The sequence below is a fragment of the Lagenorhynchus albirostris genome, chromosome 1, assembly GCF_949774975.1.
Source record: "Lagenorhynchus albirostris chromosome 1, mLagAlb1.1, whole genome shotgun sequence".
Classification (NCBI taxonomy): domain Eukaryota; kingdom Metazoa; phylum Chordata; class Mammalia; order Artiodactyla; family Delphinidae; genus Lagenorhynchus; species Lagenorhynchus albirostris.
The window spans coordinates 54,542,667-54,565,069 of NC_083095.1; the positions used below are offsets into that span (position 1 = coordinate 54,542,667).

A 22,403-nucleotide genomic window follows, 5' to 3' on the forward strand; every position below is an offset into this window, starting at 1 on the left:
CTTGAGGTTCAAATAAATTTCAAAAACAAATATTCAAAATTCAGCCCCTAGAGCGATTAAGTAGAAGACTTGGTGAAAGCTGCTTTTTCGTAGAGAAGTAAATTTAAAAGCCAAACTGTTTATCATTGAAAAATAGTAAAATGAGGCTTTAACAAAAATATAAAATCTTCGTCTGATTTGTGAACTATAGATTATCCAGTGTTGTTATAAACCGATTAAACCTTTTAATTAGTATAATGTTGTTATGGAAAGCAAATAAACTTAACTTTTTCTGTACCAAAGCATGGTAAAGGTTGATTTCACATTGAACTACAGGTTCTTCTGGCCCCTTGCTGAAGGTCTATCCTGAAAATTGTGTTTAAGTGAATATTCTCTTAGAGGAAATTTGTTGCTACTGTTTATCAAGATGATTGCAACACCTTTGAAACATCCAGGAATTCACTTGTCTTCAGAGACATCTTCTCAGAGGAGAAATATGCCCATGCATGCAGTCTTTTTTGACAGCATTCCTTCAGGCACACTTACTCCTGTAAAAGATTTGGCGAAATATCAGAAGTCCTCTTTAAAATGGAATGACCATAAAAAGAGTCAGTTCCTAGAAATAACAGTTTTTAATAATAAATTTCAATCTACCATGCTAGCAGAGGCTACCACCTCTAACAGTTCTCTTGATATCAGTGCTATAAAACCCAACAAGGATGGATTAAAAAATAAAGCAAGCTATGAATCACCAGGAAAAATATTTCAAAGAATGAAAGAAAAAGTACTACGTAACAAGCAAGAACAAGCATCAAGAAACAGTTTGTTGGAACCACCAACAAATGAAAGTAATAAAATTTTCACTCCTAACGGCGCTGAGGAAGGAGTATTACAGCATACCTACCTCTGTGAAGGAAAGGAAAACAACAAATCGTTCCAGCCAGAAGACAGTTCACTAAGAGGTTAGTTTTATTACGTGTTGGTTTAAAAAGTGTTTATTGTGTCTGATACTGTTTTAGGCACTCGGGCGGGATACAGCAGTGAACAAAATGAACAAAAATCTCTGCCCTCATGAAGCTAGCTTACATTCAGTTGCTGGGAGACAGATCACCAAATAAGTATTTTTTAGGGTATAATAGAAGAAAAATGCTCTGGAAAGAAAAAGAGTAAGCTTGATGGGGAGAGTTGGAGGAGGTTGTAATTTTCAATGGGGTGGTCAGTAATAAGGTGGCATTTGAGCCAAAAATTGAAGGAGGCACTAGATACAGATATCTTGGGGACTGAATGGGGAAGGATGATCCTTCAGCTGGTACAAATGCCCTGAAATAGAAGCATGTGGACTAGCTGTGAGATTATCATGGGTGAGTGGACAGAGCTGGGAAGGAGCGGATAAATAGAGGGTCAGATAATGCAGGGCCTTATAGGTGAATGTTAGAGTTTGGGCTTTTATTGTGAACACATTAGAGAGTTTTGAGTTGGAGAGTTTTGAGCAGAGGAATGACACGATCTGACTTATATTTTTAAATTTGAAATAGTTAATGAAGTAATTCAGTTGAGAGAGGGTGTTGGCTTGGTCAGGTGGTAGCAGTGAAGATAATAAGGAGTGGCTGGATTCCAGATATATTTTGAAGGAAGAGCCAACAGCATTAGCTTAGAGATTGGATGTGGAATATAAGAGGTATAAAGGGTGATTTATTTGTTTGGTTTTGGTTTTTTTTTTGCTCGAGCAACTGGAACGATTTAACTGAGGTGAGGCAGACAGAGGTGGAGTGGGGTTGGGGGCTCAGCAATTATGTTTTTTGTCATGTCAATTTTGATATGTCTGTTAAAAATTGAAGTGTAGTTGTGAATTAGGCTTTTGAAAAAAAGTAGTTGGAATTTAGGGAAGTGGTCCAGGTGTGAAAAATACATTTGAGAGTCATTAGCACCTAAATGGTATTTAAAGCTATGAGATTAGATGGGATCATCAGGGAGTAAGTGTACACAGAAAAAACATTCAAGGATGAGTCCTGGGGCACCCTGAAATTTAGAAGTTAGAAGAAAGAGTAGGAAGTACTGAAGGCCACTGAGAAGATGAGGAAGAAGAAAAACCCAAGAAAACAAAATGCTTTTGAGGAAGTTGTCATTAGCTGTGTCTAATGCTGCTAATCAGTCAAGAAAGATGAAGACTGAGATTTGACTATTGGATTTAGCAACGTGGAAATCATTGATGACTGATGTGGGCAGTTTTGGTGGAGTGATAGGAGCAAAAACGTGATTCAGGAGGGTTCAAGAGAGAGTGTGAGGAGAGAAATTGATGATGGTGAACATAGTTCTTTTTGAGGGGAGCAGAGAAATATGGGAAGTATGGTTTAAGAAGATCTTGTTGTTTTTAATGATTGGTGAAATAACATCATCTTGGTGTGCTTTTGGGAATGATCCACTAGGGAAGGAAAAACTGAGATTTGTAGTATGATATTCTTGAGTAGTTGAGAGGGAATAGAATCTAAAAGTGGATGTTTGGCCTTTGCTAGGAACATAAACAGAACATCAAACAAGAAGGTAGGCAGTGTTATGTGACTTCAGAAATAATCTGAAATACGAAGTCAAGTCATCAGTTGAGAGTGAGAATGGGAAGCAGGTATTGAAGTTTGAGAAGGTTTGAATAGTGTAGGAGAGCGAAACAGTAAATGGCCTAGGCCTGATTTCCTGGGCAATGTTAAGGACTTACTTGAGATTTGTGGGCATGAATTTAGATAAGACCAATCAGTATGGTTGTGAGTTTTCCTCTAGCTGCATAGGTGCTGGTGGGGAACAGGAAGGGGGTTGGATTTTATCAGGACTGTAATTTTGCCAAATACAGGCATCCTCGTTTTATTGCAGTTCACCTTATTGCTCTTCACAGATATTGCGGTCTTTATAAATTGAAGGTTTGTGGCAATCCTGTGTTGTCAGATATGGTTACCATTTTTAAACGGTAAAGTTGCTATAAAAAATTGTGCTTTTAGCAATAATTTTTTAAATTAAGGTATGTACATTTTTTTCTTGGACATAAGACTGTTGCACTCTTAATAGACTACAATATAATATAAATATAACTTTCATATGCATTGGGAAATAAAATTCACATGATTCACTTTATTGTGATACTCACTTTATTGCAGTGGTCTGGAACTCAACCCACAATATTTCCGAGGTATGCCTGTAGGATGATGTGAAAAAGGGACAAAGGAGTTGGGGTGTGTGTGCAAGGGGGTGGTCACAATTGGCCATGAAATTTAAGTTGGTTAGACAGAGAAAAGAAGACCTGAAGGAGGTGAAGAAGTGTGAAGAAGTGTAGGTCTTGTTGGGATAGTCAGTGAATTTGAGAGAATGATCTGGAAAGATATAAGGTGATCAGAAATTGGGACACTTGAAATTGAGATTTTAATGAGTTGCAATAATTGATAAAGATACTTTACATGCATTATTTCTTTTGATTCTTTGAGCAAACACTATGGTTACATGCATATTTAATAGTCTCGGAGTTGGAGCTTTTAAATATGTCACATCTGCTCTGTGTCTCACAGGTAATAAGTGATGGGCTGAGAATTAAATACAGGTAATTATTAGAAAGCCCATGCTCTTAACTACTGTACGATAGATTGTGGGTATATTGTTGCATTTCAAAGACAGTGATATATTTTGACACAAAAAGCAGAGTTTTCTAAGGGAGTTTAGGATAGAGGTGGGGGAGTATACAAAATAATCTCATACAGTCTAGGAAAAAAGGGAGAAGCAAATGAAATAATGTATATTAAAGCATGTTTTATATGTAAAGTGGAATTAGAGACAAGTAACTGACTACTTTGAGAATCTGATGAATCTTTCCCCAGAAAATGCACATATATACAAACACAGATTTTGTATATATTTTCAGAGATCTTTTGGAGAGTCTCTGCATGGATCCTTGGACTCTCAAATAAACGGCCCAAGTTCTATATAGCATGTTATTTATATTTGATTGAATTACCTACTCATCTTTACTACCTTGCTTTTTCATTTCTAGTAGAATGAATTAAAGAAATAGAAACTTATCCTTCTTTTATGACACATCATTATAATAAAATCTTTATATTAAGGTTTCTAAGGCCAAAGCGGCATACTTATTAAGTATAATCACTACTAATTTTTTCAAGTGTAATATTTAAAATTAAACATATAGGGCTTCCCTGGTGGTGCAGTGGTTGAGAGTCCGCCTGCCGAAGCAGGGGACGCGGGTTCGTGCCCCGGTCCAGGAAGATGCCACATGCCGTGGAGCGGCTGGGCCCGTGAGCCATGGCCGCTAAGCCTGCCTGTCCGGAGCCTGTGCTCCGCAACAGGAGAGGCCACAGCAGTGAGAGACCCGCGTACCACCAAAAAAAAAATCAAACATATAAAATAATTCAGTTTTTCCTTCTCTGGTACAAATTAAGTCGATTACCTTCCCCTTTTTGTGTGAAAGAAATTCATTTCTGTATTCAAGAAACAAAACTAACCATCTAGGATGTAAAGCAGAATAAAATGTAAATAATACTATTAGTTCCTATTTTTCTAGTTGATAAGCCTACCAGATTTGTGCCTTTGAAGACCTGCTAAAGAGATGTCAAAGAAGTATAAATTATGGTTTAGTCTGCTACTGAATCTCAACATTTTGATTTTTAAAGTATAAGTTACAACTTTTCAACTGTTCTTCCACATTTTAGAAATTTCCAGCAACCAGAAGCAAAATCAGAATTTTCAAGGCTGGATGGCACTTCATATATAACCTTAACACTGATTTGTGGCAGAAACAGAATGTTATTCCAGATGTCTAGGCTTCTAAGTTCAGTAGTATACTTTTGTCTAGAGTTGGCAAGTAATGTGGAGAAGTTTTAAAAAATTTTTTTCTCAGCATAATGTAGATATAGATAATCTGTTGAAGGCATGAGACAATAATAAAGGGGAAAAACTTAATGTAACTGTCATATATTCCGTAAGTATACACTATTGGTTGGATCATTACTGAACCTAAGTCTATTCCAAGATTTTTTCTAAGGCAGTTTTTTCTTCTCAGTGACTAATACAACTCAACTTCTTTCTTTTAAAAAAAAACAACAAAAAACGCAGCCTCAGTCCAAGAAGTTCCTTCAGAATCATCAAATAATATTTTCCTGTCAGTCAAGCAAAAGATTCAATATCAGCAGGAAAAGAAGTCACCTCTGTGCAATTTAACTTATGGTAAAGTGCTTTTTGTTTTGTTTTGTTTGTTATTTCAATGTATAGCTAAATGTGCTAGATAAAATTATTTCCCCTGTGTAGGCAACAAGCATTGACTGTGGATAAAAGATTGAGTTGTAAAAGCCAGCTGCACTCAGAGAAAGACTGGGCAGGAGGGTGGAACATTTCTAACCTGAAGACTTTTTAATATAAACAGTTTTACAAAACAAATGAACAAACATAACAAAACAGAAACAGACCTATAGATATACAGAACAAACTGGTAGTTGCCTGGGGCGGGGGAAATGAGTGAAATAGATGAGGGAGATCAGTAATACAAACTCCCAGTTATACAATAAATAAGTCACGGGGATTTCATGTACGGCATAGGGAATGTGGCCAATCGTATTGTAATAACTTTGCATGGTGACAGATGGTAACAAGTTATTTTGGTGATCCTATGTTGTGTGTTTTTTGTAATGTGTAAAAATACTGAATCCTTATGTTATATACCCTGAAACTAATATTTAAGTCAATTATACTTCAGTTTTAAAAAGGAAAAAAATATTAGAAGTTTTCAGTTGTTCTGTTGCTCTCTTTTAATTTCATATTATCCTTCTATAAATTTTGTTTGGTTTTGTGTTTTTTGCAGAGCTTCCAATTCTGAACCAAGAACATGAAAATGATTCAGCTGCAGGAGTCTCAAACAAGGCATTAACTAGAGCTCAGTTGGCTAGACAAGTTCTTCACTCTAAGGAGAATACAGTTGCAACCACTAAGTCCAAAAAGGACACATTTGTCTTAGAAGGCACTGATTCTACCTGTGAAAAATCCCAAAATACCACCATTGAGACTCTCTGTGTTCCTTTTAAAAATGGCAGTCAATTAATGGTTTCTGATGATAGTAAGATTACAACAGAAGGCACTTCAAAACAGGAAATTAAGGAAGGAAATGAGAAAACAATGCCCAGGGAGACTGATCTTCCAGGTTCCATGAATGATACATGTAAAATTGTGCTTGCAACTCCAAGATTTCATATAGGAATACCTCAGAGATCCAAAAGCAATGCCTGGAAACTTTCTCCAAGTACATGCCGAACTATTACTAATGGAGTTAAAAAAAATAAGGTAGGAAAACTTTTAAGGCAGATGTATATTTGTTTTTACACCCATTCTTCAAGAGCATGAGCTCTTTTGCTTTCTCATTAACAGTATCTTCATTTTGGAGTTTTGATGTTATTTAGTGTAGAGGCAGTGTGGCCTAGTGAAAAGAACAGTGGATTAAAAGTAAGACCTAGGCATTAACTCTTACTTTGCTCTATTACTAGTACAGTCTGCAACTCCCTTTGGGGATGAACAGTGAGGTATTCTTCTTAAATTTTATTTTTCCTGATTCTTGGGCTTCTATTAACAGAGCAGTTAAAAGAAGAGTTACAGCATCTGAAGATTTGAGAAGTTTTTCTGTTGTAATACAGAGGGATCAATGAAAGACTTTAGACCATCAAACTATGTTATATTAGGATAAGTTCTCTGAAGGAGGTGTAATAGAAATGCAAGTTCAAGGAGGAAGATACAATGTAAACTTTCCAATTGGTAAAGGTTTGAGCCTTTATTTTTAAAAGGATGATTGTAGGTATCAGACTGAGATATTTGAATTCTGTCTAAATTTTTTTTTAAATTATTTATTTTCGGCTACGTTGGGTCTTCATTGCTGTGCGAGGGCTTTCTCTAGTTGAGGTGAGAGGGAGCTACTCTTCTTTGTGGTGCACGTGCTTCTCATTGTGGTGGCTTCTCTTGTTGCAGAGCACGGGCTCTAGGCATGCAGGCTTCAGTAGTTGTGGCACACAGGCTCAGTAGTTGTGGCTTGCGGGCTCTAGAGCACAGGCTCAGTAGTTGTGGCTCATGGACTTAGTTGCTCTGCGGCATGTGGGATCTTCCCAGACCAGGGCTCTAACCTGTGTCCCCTGCATTGGCAGGCAGATTCTTAACCACTGTGCCACCAGGGAAGTCCCTGTCTAAATTTTTAAGAGCGATATAACAGTTACAGTTTCGTATCTCAGTGTATTTATTGGAAATTGCATTATTTGCAAATGTTTAGACTTACGAGGAAAAGTTTTAGATGTTGTCTTAAAAATATGAGGTGGATTAAGTAAAAGATTTAAAGACATCTGTTCTAAGAGACCCTACAATATTAATTCCATCATCTCTATAGTACTGTTTACCTCAGCTACTACACAAAGTCCAAGCCTCCCAGGTCTCTATACAGTTCTGTACATGCCTTAGTCTGACCCAGTCTCTCACTCATCTTTAACTCTCCCAACATTACATTGCTCTCTTGAACTCGAGTTACAGCATTAGCAAAATGTTATATTCTCAATCTTCTATGAACATTTCTTAACTTTGCTCTAACTAAAATTATGGCTGTTTCTCTTAAATGGTGGCTCTTTTTTCTCCCATATCCCATATTCTTTTGGACCTAGAGATGATATAATGTGCGTTCCTCTTGTTCCTCATCCTTGTTGCAGGTCATTTTTCCTTCCTTCTTTCTAAAACCACTCCTTCCCCCTCCCTAACTTTTGAAGCATGTGCCATAAGGCTTTACCACTCCCTCTGTCCTTTTGTAGTCATCTACAGTGCAACCTCCTAGTCATGAGCTTGCATCCTGTTGAAAGGTTTTGACACCTGTTACTTTTTCCTGTGCTACTCCTTCTGTCAACTCTTGTGACATCAATATCCATGCAGATAATCTATCCAGCCTCCTTGAATTCTTGATTTTCAGAGACGTTCTCCCTACCAATACCCTCAACTCTAGTCATACCCATCCCTTGTCTTTGCCAGTCCATGCACCAGCTCCTCACTTTCAAGCATCCCACTCTCTCTATTAAATCCTGTGTGCTCAGATCATTCTACCTCTAGTACTTTTCCCCCATCCCCACCATCAATACTCCACCCCACTAAGACAACCTTCAGTTCATCGAATCTTTTCTGTCCTCATTTCTCTTACCTTACATAGAGTCCATGGTCCATCATTATAATCATCCCCTTCACTAAACTCAGTTCTGTTTATTGCTTTTCCTTCTGTCTTCCTCTGGCAAAATTGTAACCCTGGTTAAATTTTACTCTTTTTTTTTTTTGCTACACATCTGTACCTGAGAAGTAGAAGATGACTGGAACAAAATGTACAACGATGTTGACTAGTCTCATTTTAAATTTGACAACAAACCTTAAATGGGCTCTCAGTATTGCCCATCAGTCCTGCTAGATTTCACTTGTCAATCCACCCCACACTCTGACTTTCCTAGAGGAGTATGCCACTCTTATTCTCTCTTAAAACCTCCAAACCTTCTCTTTCCTCCTCATTCTCAGTTCATTGAGAACCTCATATTCCCATCACCAAATCTATCAGTCTGTTTGCTGCTATATCCACATATTCTGTGTTTCCTTCTGTTAAAATGGATGAACAGTTTGTGTTCCTTTTCAAGGCCAGTTCATTTCCTCCTACCACCTAAAGGATTTTGTCCTTCTTCCCTCAATTTTTTCCTCTCTTCTGCATCATTCCCATTAGTATACAAACATGCTGAAACATGACCTGCGTTTTTTAAAAAATATGAAGAAAAAGTCTACCTTCCTTTTACTCCATATCCCACTCCAGCTACCACCCCTTTTTTTGTTTGCTTGTTACAGCAAAACACCTTGAATGAGGTATATGTATTCACAGTGATCATTTCTTCTTATCTCATTCCCTATTGAGCAAGTTCCACTTTGGACATTCATATTCACTACGCCATGAAAATTGCTTTTTTCAGGTTCACCAGTGATTTCCATATCATTAAATCCAATGATTATTCTTATTCCTTATTCTGTCACTCATGGGGGAGGTTAACACAGTGAATCAGAACATCCTTCTCAAAATTTTGTATTGCTTTTTTGCTTAGGTTCTAGGAACTCTCTCCTAATTTTGTGCTACCTCACTGGGCATTCTCACTCCCCTTTGCTACTTTCTCCTGTAACAACCTGTAAATGTTGGATTCCCTAGAATCCTAGAAACTGATTCTCTCTAGACTATTATTATCCAGTGCCATAGCTTTAAATTCCATTTCTCTGCTGATAGCTGCCAAGTATATATGTCCAGCCCAGAACATTCTTGTAAACCCTACTCACATATGCAATTATCTGTAAATCTTCTCTATTGATACCTAATAGGCATCTCAAATTTAACATTGTGTCCCATATTGGTACAAAGTAATACCATTTCACCAAATACTTAGGTAAAAATTTTAGGTTCATTTTGGGCTTTTTTTTCTCTCTCTCTCTTTCTCTGTCTCTCTCTCTCATACTGCACATCTAAACTGTGAAGAGATCCTGTTGTCTCTGCTGTCCTGAATCTGACCACTCCTTATTGCTCAACCACTACCTCCTAGTCCAAGGCACAGTAATCTCTTGGATTACTACAGTAGGCTTATAGTCTCCCAGTTTCCACTATTGCCTCTCTCCCCTTCAGTCTGTTTTCTAAATAGAGGCCAGAATCTTTATATATAGGCCAATTTCTACCCAGCAGCCCCTTAATAGAATATTAAATCATGTCACTCCTCTGCTCAAAATCCTCTAGTAACTTCTCACCTCAAGAGAAATCACTGGGACTTCCCTGGTGGTCCAGTGATTAAGACTCCACAGCACTTTCATTGGCTGTGAGTGGGGGATGGGGGGCGCACGGGTTCGATCCCTGGTTGGGGAACTAAGATACCGCATGCCGCATGGCAGCCAAAAAAAGAGAGAGAGAAAACACTAAACCTTTACCATAGCTTGTAGGACTCTACATAATTCAGTCCTGGAGATCTCCAGCCTCATCTCATCTCTCTTGCTTACTCTTTTCAAGCTACTGTGCCCTCCTTGCTACCTACTTAGGGCCATTGTACTTGTTCCCTACCTGGAAGAATTACTCCCAGATATCCATATGGCTCATTCCTTACTTCATTCAGTTCTCTGTTCCAAGACCTTCCCTGACTATCCTGTCTAAAAAAAAAAATCCTCCATTTATACTTATTTTTAATATTATCACTGCCTGACATTTTTTTATTGTCCATTTATTTGAATATCACCACCACCACTCTGCTTGTTTCCAGCCCCCTCACCAACCCTCACCACCACCACACATACAACACAAATGTTGACTCTGAAGAGGGTGGCCTTTTTATTCTGTTTCTGGATGAATCCCATGCCTAAACCAGTGCCTGGAGCATAGTAGAGCTCAACAAATGTTTGATGAATGAATATTTGATTTTTTTTCTTAAATAATTTATTTTTGGCTGCATTGCGTCTTCATTGCTGTGCGCGGGAGTTCTCTAGTTGCAGCGAGCGGGGGTTATTCTTCATTGCAGCACACAGGCTTCTCATTGCAGTGGCTTCTCCTATTGCGGAGCACAGGCTCTAGGCGTGCGGGCTGCAGTAGTTGTGGCTCCCGGACTCTAGAGCACAGGCTTAGTAGTCGTGGTGCCCGGGCTTAGTTGCTCCACGGCATGTGGGATCTTCCTGGAGAAGGGATCAAACCCATGTCCCCTGCATTGGCAGGCAGATTCTTAACCGCTGCGACACCAGGGAAGTTCCGATTTTTTCTTTCTTTTTTTTAACAACATAGTTTGTTTTTTTTTTGTTTTTTTTGTTTTATTTTGGCTGTGCGGGGTCTTAGTTGCAGCATGTGGGATCTCTAGTTGCTGCGTGAGGACTTCTTAGTTGCGGCATACGGACTCTTAGTTGCAGCATGCATGCGGGATCTAGTTCCCCAACCAGGGATAGAACCCGGGGCCCCCTGCATTGGGAGCACAGAGTCTTACTCACTGGACCACCAGGGAAGTCCCTTGGTATTTTATGTAAGCAGTATGATACAGGATCATGGAGCCAGAGTTCCTAGATTTGTAACCCATCTGTGCTACTAACTAGCTCTGTGTGATACAGGCAAGTTATTGAACTAGACTTTACAGAGTTTCTTTATCTATGAAATGAAGATAATTGTACCTGCCTCCTAGTGTTATGAGAATAACATGAGTCAGTGTATCTTAGATGCTTGGAACACTGCCTACTTTTAGCTTTTATTGTTAATACCATCTCCATCTGATAGATTCTTTGATATATCTTATAGTTCCAAATGCAGAAGTAGGAAAAAAAAATTTTATTGCCTCTTTCCCAAGTCCTACCTGTAATTTTTTAAATGAATACCCTTCCATTTTAGTTTCCTGACTCAGCATAAAACTACCACAGAATAGTTTGTCTTTATATGTAAGTTTATAATTTTATATATAAAATAAATGGCGACTCAAAGTATGACTTTTATGGATGTATTTGTCATCAGAAATAGTTCATTATTAGATTGTTACACAATAAAAGCAATAATTTCATAACACAGTTGTTCACAGAAATCTTCCTTTATAGTAATGTAGGATTTTACTTGTCCTAAAATAAAGAATTCTCTGAGCTGTTCAGTTGTTTGCTTTGGAATAGAATACTAAATATAGATTACTAGCAGTCACCTTTATAGGAAATTGAATGCAACTCCAAATCAACTTTGCAAAAAACAAAAAAGCTCTAATTATATAAGGGTAAGAGTGATGGTGAAATGTATATTACACAACTGTTTTTTTCTCCAAGTTATTGGGTCTCTTGTGAGTTTGGGTATTTTAATGGATACCTTAGGATTTTAGGTGTTTTTTTCCCCCTAGTGGTTAAGGGTATTTAACCTTAACATAAGAATATTTAAAGTATAATTGATTCTGGATTGGAGAGCAAACTCTGCAGTACAACCTCAGTTCAGTCTCTCTCCATTCATCTTTTTTTTTTAATTAATTTATTTATATTTTGTTTTTGGCTGCATTGTGTCTTCGTTGCTGTGCTCAGGCTTTCTCTACTTGTGGAGAGCAGGGGCTACTCTTTGCTGGAGTGCGCAGGCTTCTCATTGCGGTGGCTGGCTTCTTGTTGCGGAGCACAGGCTCTAGGTGTGCGGCCTTCAGTAGTTGTGGCATGCAGGCTCAGTAGTTGTGGCTCCCCGGCTCTAGAGCACAGGCGCAGTAGTTGTGTCTTAGTTGCTCCGTGGCATGTGAGATCTTCCTGGACCAGGGCTTGAACCCATGTCCCCACACTGACAGGCAGATTCTTAACCACTGTGCCACCAGGGAAGTCCTCCATTCATCTTTTGTTCAATTATGTATAAGAGTTTTTACCTTATTGCTATTTAAAATAGAATGTGATTCTTACGTAGATGAACACTAAAGACTCATTTGGATTACTCGTCTAAGTTTTTTCTTTTAATTTAATGTAAATTGATTTTGTAATGCATATGCTACAAGTAATACAAAAAATAACATACTTCATTTTATGCTTAATTAGGTAGTCCAGCTACAGGAATGGATGATTAAAGTCATCAATGATAACACTGCTATATGTGTAGAAGGAAAATTGACGTAAGTATAACTTTTCGGTATTCTTTTAATAAAATTTGTGATAAGATATACTTGTGTGTAAGAGCTTAAAAGGAGATGCATGACAAATTGCATCTTGGTACAAAACAAAGACTTTCTAATGAGGTTACAAACTGATGGCAGTAAAGTAAAATGAGTATGACCATTGTGATTGTAACCAGCTTTCTTGCTTTTGTCTGTTAACTCAAATTATTTTTAAAATAGTGACAGCTCCAATTTGTATACACAGTGCTTTATTTTTTTCAGAGGTTCTAATAAGTGAACTGGTATTATCTGCTTAATTATATATGATTAGTTAATATTACTACATGCATTTCAGTCCAGATTCTCACATCTAAATTGGGACAACCAGATATAAATTACTGATCCAGAAAAGAAATCAAAATATATAACACTTTGCCATACAGCTATATATTAAGTAATCCTTGGCACTTTCTGGTTCTCCCTAAAGCGAAAGCATCATCTGGTAAGTGGGCTTTGCCTAGTTCTGCTACTCTATTAGCACAGTTTCCTATTCTTCAAAACTAATTTTCTTAGTAGTTAAAAAAAAATTGTAATAAAAGGTTGTAATAAAACAATACAGTGTATCACTGCTCAAGATACTTACCTGCAAGTTTATAAGTGTATAAAATCTGTCTTGCTCACTTTATTTCTGCCTGCCTTGCACCCATTTCCTTAATATCCAGAGGCAGCATTGATTGCCCTTGTTGGAATCCCATTACTGCTCTTTACTGTCTGTATGAGTTGGGCAAATTACTTATCCTCTTTCAGTCTCATTTTCTTCATTTGCATGATGACAATAACAGTATGACCTACCTTTTGGGTTATTTTGAGGATTAAATGAGTTAATATTTATAAGACTTTGAGAACAGTACTTTTAGAGTACTATTTAAATATTTGTTAAATAAAATAAATAAAGATAGAAAGAACAGAAGACGAGAATATTGTGTTAAAGTATAATGTATGAATTTAATTCCATTTGACCAAACTAAAGAACTTAACTTTCTTATTTATTACATTTATATTTAGAATGTTTCTTATTAGTTATCTAATGAATCAAAAAATGTTCAACATTTATCTAATACATCTTCATACTTGTTTTTTTCTATTTTATATTTATTCTTAGTTTCACGTAAGGAAGTATGAAGAGTAGATTTGTGGGTCAGTGATTTGATACTGCAGTTTGTTTTTTCCCAATTTGAACCTCTTTTTGGTACTTTCCAAAGAGGAAGGTAAAGACATTTGGCTATGTAGTGAGGGGAAAAAACACAAGATTAGAATAATCCAAACCATATAACTGTGTGAAAGCTAACACAGTATAGCCCCTGAGGAGAGGGACAGGGAAATCATCCTTTGGAAGCTGAGCATCAGTTGTTAGCACCAGATGAAGAAGGCTCTGCTTTCTTGCTAATGATATATTTTATACTAGGGGTATAGTTTGGCCACAATACAGTTTCTTGGTACTCTGAGGATCACATTAGCCAAGAGGTTGAGTTCTGTTGCAATGTTTGGCCTTCAAATGTTTTGTAACTAGATTAATAGTATTGTAGCTGGAGGGCAAATTTATTACTTTCTGTTATAAATTTACATGCTTATATATGTACATTGTGACTCTTGGTAAAATGTGAATGTTTTGGTTTTAACTAAGCTATTTTTTCTCCTAGAGACATCACTAACATATATTGGCACAGTAATGCAATTATAGAACGGATTAAGCACAACAAACTTAGGACTTTATCAGGCAACATGTATATATTAAAAGGAATGATAGACCGGATTGCCATGAAAGAAGCAGGTAAAAACTGTCATTACTAATTGATGAATTAGTTTACTAAATGAAACAATTAACCATATATCTAACAGTAATATACATTTTTTTGCTTTTTACTAGGTGTTTTAAAATTATATATCAAAATTAAAAATAAAATTGCCAGCATTATGTAAAACTGTTCTGTATGTTGATCCTTTCCTCTGGTTTAATCACTCTTATTGACAGTTTAAGTCCAGTAATTTAAAAAACATTCAAGTCAAATGTTCCTTGTTTGTGAGAAATTGTAAGAATAAATTATAAGAATATAATTTAGCTCCCCAATTCTTCTCTTTATTGAACCTGCCCGGTACAACCCCAGTCCTGATACAATCTAATTTTCTGCCTATGCCTTGTACACAGCTAAAGTGACTGAAGAAAAACACATCTGAGTAGTCCACCTTAAATTTATGATTACCAGCAACAAGTTTTGGTCACTTAGTGCCCCTTGGTATCCTACCACAGCTCCCTAATCCATTCACTCTCCCATCCTCCTTGATAACGATTTCATATTTTTACACATCTCCTACCTCCCTCTCTCATCTGGGTGGGTAGGGGAGCAAGAAGAGGACTTGAGCAATAGGAACAATCAAAAGAAAACCTCTCTGTCACATTTGCTCACCTGCTTGTATCTGTACCTGCTTTTATTGTGGACAAACTTTCCATGTTCCTGTCTGTGTCCACCTATTTATGCTTCAGCTCCTATCCTCTTTTACTCAAGGATATTACTCCAGTAATTCTTCTTTCTCCTATCAAAAAGAAAAACAAAAAACCCTCTTTTGAGTAAGAAATCAGGGTTGTTAGAATGCATTTGTATTTAAGAGATCATCAACTTAAAATAATTATATATATATACTATATATATATATATAGATAGATAGATATACTATGTAACATATATACATATACACACACGCTATATATAAACCTCATGGTAACCACAAACCAAAAATCTGTAATAGATACACAAAAAAAGAGAAAGGAATCCAAATATAACACTAAAGATAGCCATCAAAAGAAGAAAGGAGGGCTTCCCTGGTGGCACAGTGGTTAAGAGTCCGCCTGCCGATGCAGGGGACGTGGGTTCATGCCCTGGTCTGGGAAGATCCCACATGCCGCGGAGCGCCTGGGCCCATGAGCCATGGCCGCTGAACCTGCATGTCCGGAGCCTGTGCTCCGCAACGGGAGAGGCCACAACTGCTAACGCAACCAGAAAACAATTAACAAAATGGCAGTAACTACTTTCAACGTCACTTTAAGTGCAAATGGACTAAATGGTCCCAATCAAAAGACATAGAGTGGCTGAATGGATAGAAACACAAGGCCCATATATATGCTGCCTACAAGAGACTCACTTCAGATCTAAAGACACATGCAGATAGAAAGTAAGGGGATGGAAAAAGGTATTCCATGCAAATGGAAATGAAAAGAAAGCCAAGTTAGCGATACTTATATCAGACAAAACAATTCAAAACAAAGTTTGTAACAACACAAAAAAGGACATTACATAATGGTAAAGGGAGCAATCCAAAAAAAAGATATCACAATTGTAAATATATATGCACCCAACATAGGAACACCTAAATACATGAAGAACAAAGCTAGAGGCACCACACTCCCTGACTTCAAACTATACTGCTAAGCTACAGAAATCAAGACAGTATGATACTGGCACCAAAACAGCCACATAGATCAACTAGACAGATTAGAGGCCCCAGAAATGAACCCATGCTTATTTGGTCAATTAATTTATGACAAAGGAGGTAAGAATATAATGGGGAAATGACAGCCTCTTCAATAAATGATGCTGGGAAAACTGGATATCTACATGCAAATGAATCAAACTAGACTACTTTCTCATACCATGTACAAAAATAAACCCAAAATGGATTAAAGACTTAAATGTAAGACCTGAAACCATAAAACTCCTAGAAGAAAACACAGGCAGTAAACTCGTTGACATATGCCTTAGTATTTTTCTGGATCTGTCTCCTCAGGCAAGGGCAACAAAAGCAAAAAATAAACAGATGGGACTATCTCAAACTAAAAAACTTCTGTACAGCAAAAGAAACTGTCAACAAAATAAGGCAACCTACTGAATAGGAGGAGATATTTGCGAACTATATTACTGATAAGGGATTAATACCCAAAATATACAAAGAACTCATACAGCTCAATATCACAAGAAGAAACAACCCTTTTCCCAAAAAAGACATACAGACGGCCAACAGATATGAAAAGATGCTTAACATCACTAATCATCAGGGAAATGCTAATCAAAACCATAATGCGATATCACCTCATGCCTGTGAGAATGGCTATTATCCAAAAGACAAGAAATAACATGCGTTGGTGAGGATGTGGAGAAAAGGGAACCCTTATGCAGTGTTGGTGGGAAAGTAAATTCCTTACAGCCACTAGGAAAAACAGTATGGGAGTTCCTCAAAAAATTAAAAGTATAACTACCATCTGATCCAGCAATCCAGTTCTGGGTATTTTTCCAAAGAAAACAAAAGCGCTAGTTGAAAAGACAAATGCACCCCTATGTTCATTGCAGCATTATTTACAATAGCCAAGATACAGAAACAGCTTAAGTGTCCATAGATGGATGAGTGGATAAAGAAGATGTGGTGGGACTTCCCTGGTGGCGCAGTGGCAAAGAATCTGCCTGCCAGTGCAGGGGACACAGGTTCGAGCCCTGGTCCGGGAAGATCCCACATGCTGCGGAGCAACTAAGCCCGTGCACCACAACTACTGAACCTACGCTCTAGAGCCTGTGAGGCCACAACTACTGAGCCCACATGCCACAGCTACTGAAGCCCACGTGCCTAGAGCCCATGCTCTGCAACAAGAGAAGCCACTGCAATGAAAAGCCCACCTGCCACAACAAAGAGTAGCCCCTGCTCGCTGCAACTAGAGAAAACCCGTGTGCAGCAATGAAGACCCAACGCAGCCAAAAATAAATAAATAAAATAAATACATTAAAATAAAAAAAGATGGGTACATATATATATATACACACACAAAAGAATATTGTTCAGCCATAAAAAAGAATGAAATCTTGCTATTGTGACAACATGGCTGGACCTAGAAGGTAATAAATTTTAAGTGAAATAAATCAGAGAAAAACAAATAACATATGATTTCACTTGTATGTGTAATCTAAAAAATAAATGAACAAACAGAAACCGACTCATAAAGAGAACAGATGCTTGCCAAAAGGGAGGGAGGTCAGGGAATGAGTGAAATAGGTAAGGGAGGTTAAAAGATACAAACTTCCAGTTACAAAATGAGTCACAGTGATGAAATGTACAGCATGGGGAAAGGACATATAATCACAGTATTCTAATAGGTTCTGCAGTGAACAATATTCACATTGTTAAAATGGTGCAAACAATCTTCGATATAATTAAAATTATTGTAAAAATGTGGGGAGAGGGTGAGGAAGGAGAGGTGCAGATGCTAAATCTTCATCTCATAACATTTATAAATTTTAAAATTGCTTTTTTCTTTTTATTGTATCTATATGAGATGCTAGATGTTAACTAAACATATTGTAATCATTTGACAATATGTGTAAATCAAACCGTCATACTGTACACCTTAAGTTTATACTGTAATGTATGTCAATTATTTCTCAATAAAACTGGGAGGGGGGCCCTCTTTTAACCACACTTCTTTCAGCCACTGTTGCTCTCATTTACAGCAAAACAGCTCAGACGATTTGTTATACTTAGATCTAATTCCTCTTGAATTCTTTCTCATTTTTTCTTGAATTCTCTTTAATCACGCATTAATCCTCAATTCTTCACCAAAACAGCCTTTATCAAAGTCACTGGTGGCCCCCACATTGCTAAATCCAGTGTACACTTGACACAGTTAATCACACCTACCTTCTTGACTTTCTTTACTTGGCTTCTGGAATACCATATTTTCATACTGCCTCATTCCCTGTTCCTTCTTAGTTTCTTTGCTTATTTTTCTTTCTTCTTTGCCTCTGAATGATGGGATAGACTACAGCTCTTTCTGTACTCAGTGCTGTGCTGATTTCTTTTAGGCTTAAATCTCATTCATATTTTGACAAATGCCAAATTTTATCTGTAACGAAGAATAGTCCCTGAGCCACTCAACTCATTTTCTGCCTGCTTATTTGACATCTCCACTAGGATGTCTACAGGTGTCTCAGAGTTAATATGTCTAAAACGTGGTCTTCTCCCTTAAATCTATATAGCCTACAGTCTTCCTCTCTTTCCATGGTTCCAGTGGCTAGCCAGTTTCCTCAGTTTCTCTCACACTCATATCTCGTACGTCAGTACATCCTACTGGCATTATCTCCATGATATATCCAGAACCCAGGCCTCTGCTGCACCGCTGTGGTGTGGACTTTCCTCATCTTTTGTCTGAATCATTGCTGTAACCTCCTAACTGGTGTCATTGTTTCTCCCTATGTACTTCCACAGATTGTTCTCAAAATAGCAGCTAATTCAGTCCTGTTAAAGTAAGTCAAATTCTGTGACTCCTCCACTCAGAATTTTTCTATAGCTTCCCATCTCACCCAAAGTAAAACACTCGGTTTATAAAATGACCCCAAGGCTTTATAATCTCCCCCAACTACCTCTGTTACCTATCTGAGTAGCCTCTCCTCACTCCACTTAAACTACACTGATTTCTTTGTCATTCTACAAACAGGCCGGGCACACTCTTGCTTCATACCCTTTCACTTTGTTCCCTCTGCTTCCACTGCTTTAACCCTATATTGCCACATTGCTCACTCCTTCGTGTCCTAGGGCTTTACTCAAATGATGCTATTTCTGTGAGAATGTCTCTGTCCTTTTTTGAAAAGCTGCCTGCCCCCTTTCTCCTCCTTTAAAATGAACACAATGGTATCCCTATTCCCCTTAACTGCGTAATTTTCTCCATAGCATCGATGACCATCTAACAAACGAGATGTTTTACTTATTGGTTTGCTTTCTGTTTAGAAGCCAGTTTTCATGAAGGTAGGGATTTTTGTTTGTTTTGTTAACTGCTGAATCCTCAGTATCTATGACAGTGCCTGGCACATAGTAAGCAATAAGTATATATTTTTAAATTATTTAATGAATTAATGACTTCACTTTAATATCTAGACTTTCAGGTAATTTTTGTTTGTTTATCATTAAATAGGTTACCCAAATTATCTCATAAGGAAATTTATGTTTGGATTTCCAGAAAAATGGAAAGAGTACATTGATAATTTTTTAGAACAGTTAAGGTAAAGTACCTTCTAACTTTTTAAAAAACAACTTTATTAACGTATAATTTACATTTGATAAACTGTATCTTTTAGGAATAAAATTTGATGAGCTTTTTACAAATGTATATACTCATGTAACCAATGTAAAGTGGTTTTAATTTGTATTTTTGGAAATGCCAGTTTTGAAGCTGTCTTTGATCACAGACTTTGAGAAGGCAGTAACACGTTACTAGAACTTCTGTAATATGGAATAAATCTAAAAGGAAAATAAAACCTTTGATGTATTTCAAGGAGTCATCCACAATCACTTACCCTTTAAGAGGAATTTAGCTGTTAAACATGAGTCTGAAGTTCTTGATCTTTTTTTTTTTTTAATAATTTTATTTTATTTGGCCACGCCACATGGCGTGTGGGATCTTAGTTCCCTGACCAGGGGTCAAACCCATGTACCCTGCATTGGAGCGTGGAGTCATAACCACTGGACCTCCAGGGAAGTCTGGTCTTTTTTTTTTTTTTTTTTTTTTTGCAGTACGCGGGCCTCTCACTGTTGTGGCCTCTCCCATTGCGGAGCACAGGCTCCAGGCACCGGATGCGCAGGCTCAGCGGCCATGGCTCACGGACCCAGCCGCTCCGCGGCATGTGGGATCTTCCCGGACTGGGACATGAACCCGTGTCCTCTGCATCGGCAGGCGGACTGTCAACCACTGCGCCACCAGGGAAGCCCTGGTCCTTTTTTAATTCATTCATTCCCTCAGTAGTTACCAAGTGTCATTTGCTTAGCAGACACTGTATCAGCCTTGGGAAAACAAAGAATTTGATTACTTTTTTTTTTTTTGAATCTTGGTTTGTTTGTTTTCTTTGTACTCTTTTTTTTTTTAATTTTTGGCTGCGCTGGGTTTTCGTCGCTGCGCGCGGGCTTTCTCTAGTTGCAGGGAGCGGGGGCTACTCTTCGTTAAGGTGCGTGGGTTTCTCATTGTGGTGGCTTCTCTAGTTGCGGATCATGGGCTCTAGGCACATGGGCTTCAGTAGTTGCAGCATGCAGCCTCAGTAGTTGCGGCATGCGGGCCCTAGAGTGCACAGGCTTCAGTAGTTGTGGCCCGCAGGCTCAGTAGTTGCAGCTTGTGGGCTCAGTAGTTGTGGTGCACGGACTTAGTTGCTCTGCGGCATGTGGGAGCTTCCCAGACCAGGGATTGAACCTGTGTCCCTTGCCTTGGCAGGTGGATTCTTAACCATTGGACCACGAGGGAAGTCTGAATTTGATTAATTCTTGCCCTTAAAAACTCATAGGGGATAGGTTGTGTAAGTTGACTAATCATGTCACAATGTAATAAGGTATAACTGGGGCTGGCAATTTTTTTCTGTAAAGGGGCAGATAGTATTTTCATGGGTATGTTGCCTCTATCACAGCTACTCGACTCTGCCTTTGTAGTGAAAAAGCAACATAGATAGTACTGAAAAGCAAGAGAGAGGCATGGACATATATACACTACCAAACGTAAAATAGATAGCTAGTGGGAAGCAGCCACATAGCACAGGGAGATCAGCTTGGTGCTTTGTGACCACCTAGAGGGGTGGGATAGGGAGGGTGGGAGGGAGGGAGACGCAAGAGGGAAGAGATATGGGAACATATGTATATGTATAACTGATTCACTTTGTTATAAAGCAGAAACTAAGACACCATTGTAAAGCAATTATACTCCAATAAAGATGTAAAAAAAAAAAAGAGTGAATGTGGCTGTGTTTCAATAAACTTTACAAGAACAGACAACTGGCAGAATTTGTCCTGTAATTTTCGTATAATATCAGCTTAAGTGGGAAATACAAGAGCATAGATAAGAAGAACTTAAGAGGTCATTAAGATGTTATACTTAAGTTGTTTGTGGGAGGAAAAGGGTAGAAGCCATGAAAGCTTAAATAATGTAAGATTAAAGGTAATATGCTGGGGAAAAAAGCTTTATCTGAGGGACTTTCATTTATTATTTATGGGTTTCGTTTTTTGTTTTTGTTTTTTGAGAACCAATATTAGAGGAAAAATACTATACTTGTTTTTAGGTCTTGTGAAAAGAAAGGAGGAAAGGCCAGACAAAAACAGAAAACTGAAAGAGGTGTTCCTGACATTCGAAAATCAATGAAAAATGATGCAGGGGAAAAAAAAACAGAAGTCCTCCAAAGAGCCACTGCCACTTGTGACCTTGATTGTGATCATTTGGGTATGTTTGCTCTTTTCTTTTCTGTTGGTATAGTGGTAAATTTTTACCTGAGCTCCACATTGTTTAATTGTTTACAGTGAATTTAGTATTGAGTTCTTGACTTATACTGCCCTAAAATTCCTGGGTTTTTTTCACTGCTTAAGAGGAGAAACTGCAATGTAGACTGCCTGTAGTCAGCATTCAGCTTACTTCATTAAATTATACCTTTTAATTAGAATACCAAGAACACTGATCAACATAACAATGAAAAATGATTGTTCTTTCAGTTTTCTAGACGCAAGGTATTTAGGCTGCCAGCTTACCTCAGACCTATATTACAGATACCTATATTTTTGTACTAACTATTATTCCTGTTAATAGACAAAACCAGTTTGCTTTCATGGAGGTAATGGCATGTCTTTTTGAATGACCGTTGCTATGAAGGTAGCTGGCAGAACTGTTCTGTGTCAACTCTACCAAAACTATAATCTGCCTCACATCCACCCAACCCCTGAAAAAAGTATTTATAG

General features: G+C 37.8%; 1 protein-coding gene across 1 annotated transcript in view; it reads left to right on the forward strand.

Annotated features, from left to right (window-relative positions):
• Nucleotides 1-337: 337 nt before the first annotated feature.
• Nucleotides 338-22,403, forward strand: part of MIS18BP1 (MIS18 binding protein 1) — a 54,919-nt gene continuing 32,853 nt past the window's right edge. The window contains exons 1-7 of the mRNA XM_060142899.1: nucleotides 338-941; nucleotides 5,086-5,196; nucleotides 5,828-6,303; nucleotides 12,553-12,626; nucleotides 14,309-14,439; nucleotides 19,615-19,702; nucleotides 21,737-21,894. Coding sequence (XP_059998882.1) covers nucleotides 407-941; nucleotides 5,086-5,196; nucleotides 5,828-6,303; nucleotides 12,553-12,626; nucleotides 14,309-14,439; nucleotides 19,615-19,702; nucleotides 21,737-21,894 — 1,573 coding nt within the window. The 5' untranslated portion in view covers nucleotides 338-406. The remainder of the gene's footprint in view (nucleotides 942-5,085; nucleotides 5,197-5,827; nucleotides 6,304-12,552; nucleotides 12,627-14,308; nucleotides 14,440-19,614; nucleotides 19,703-21,736; nucleotides 21,895-22,403) is intronic.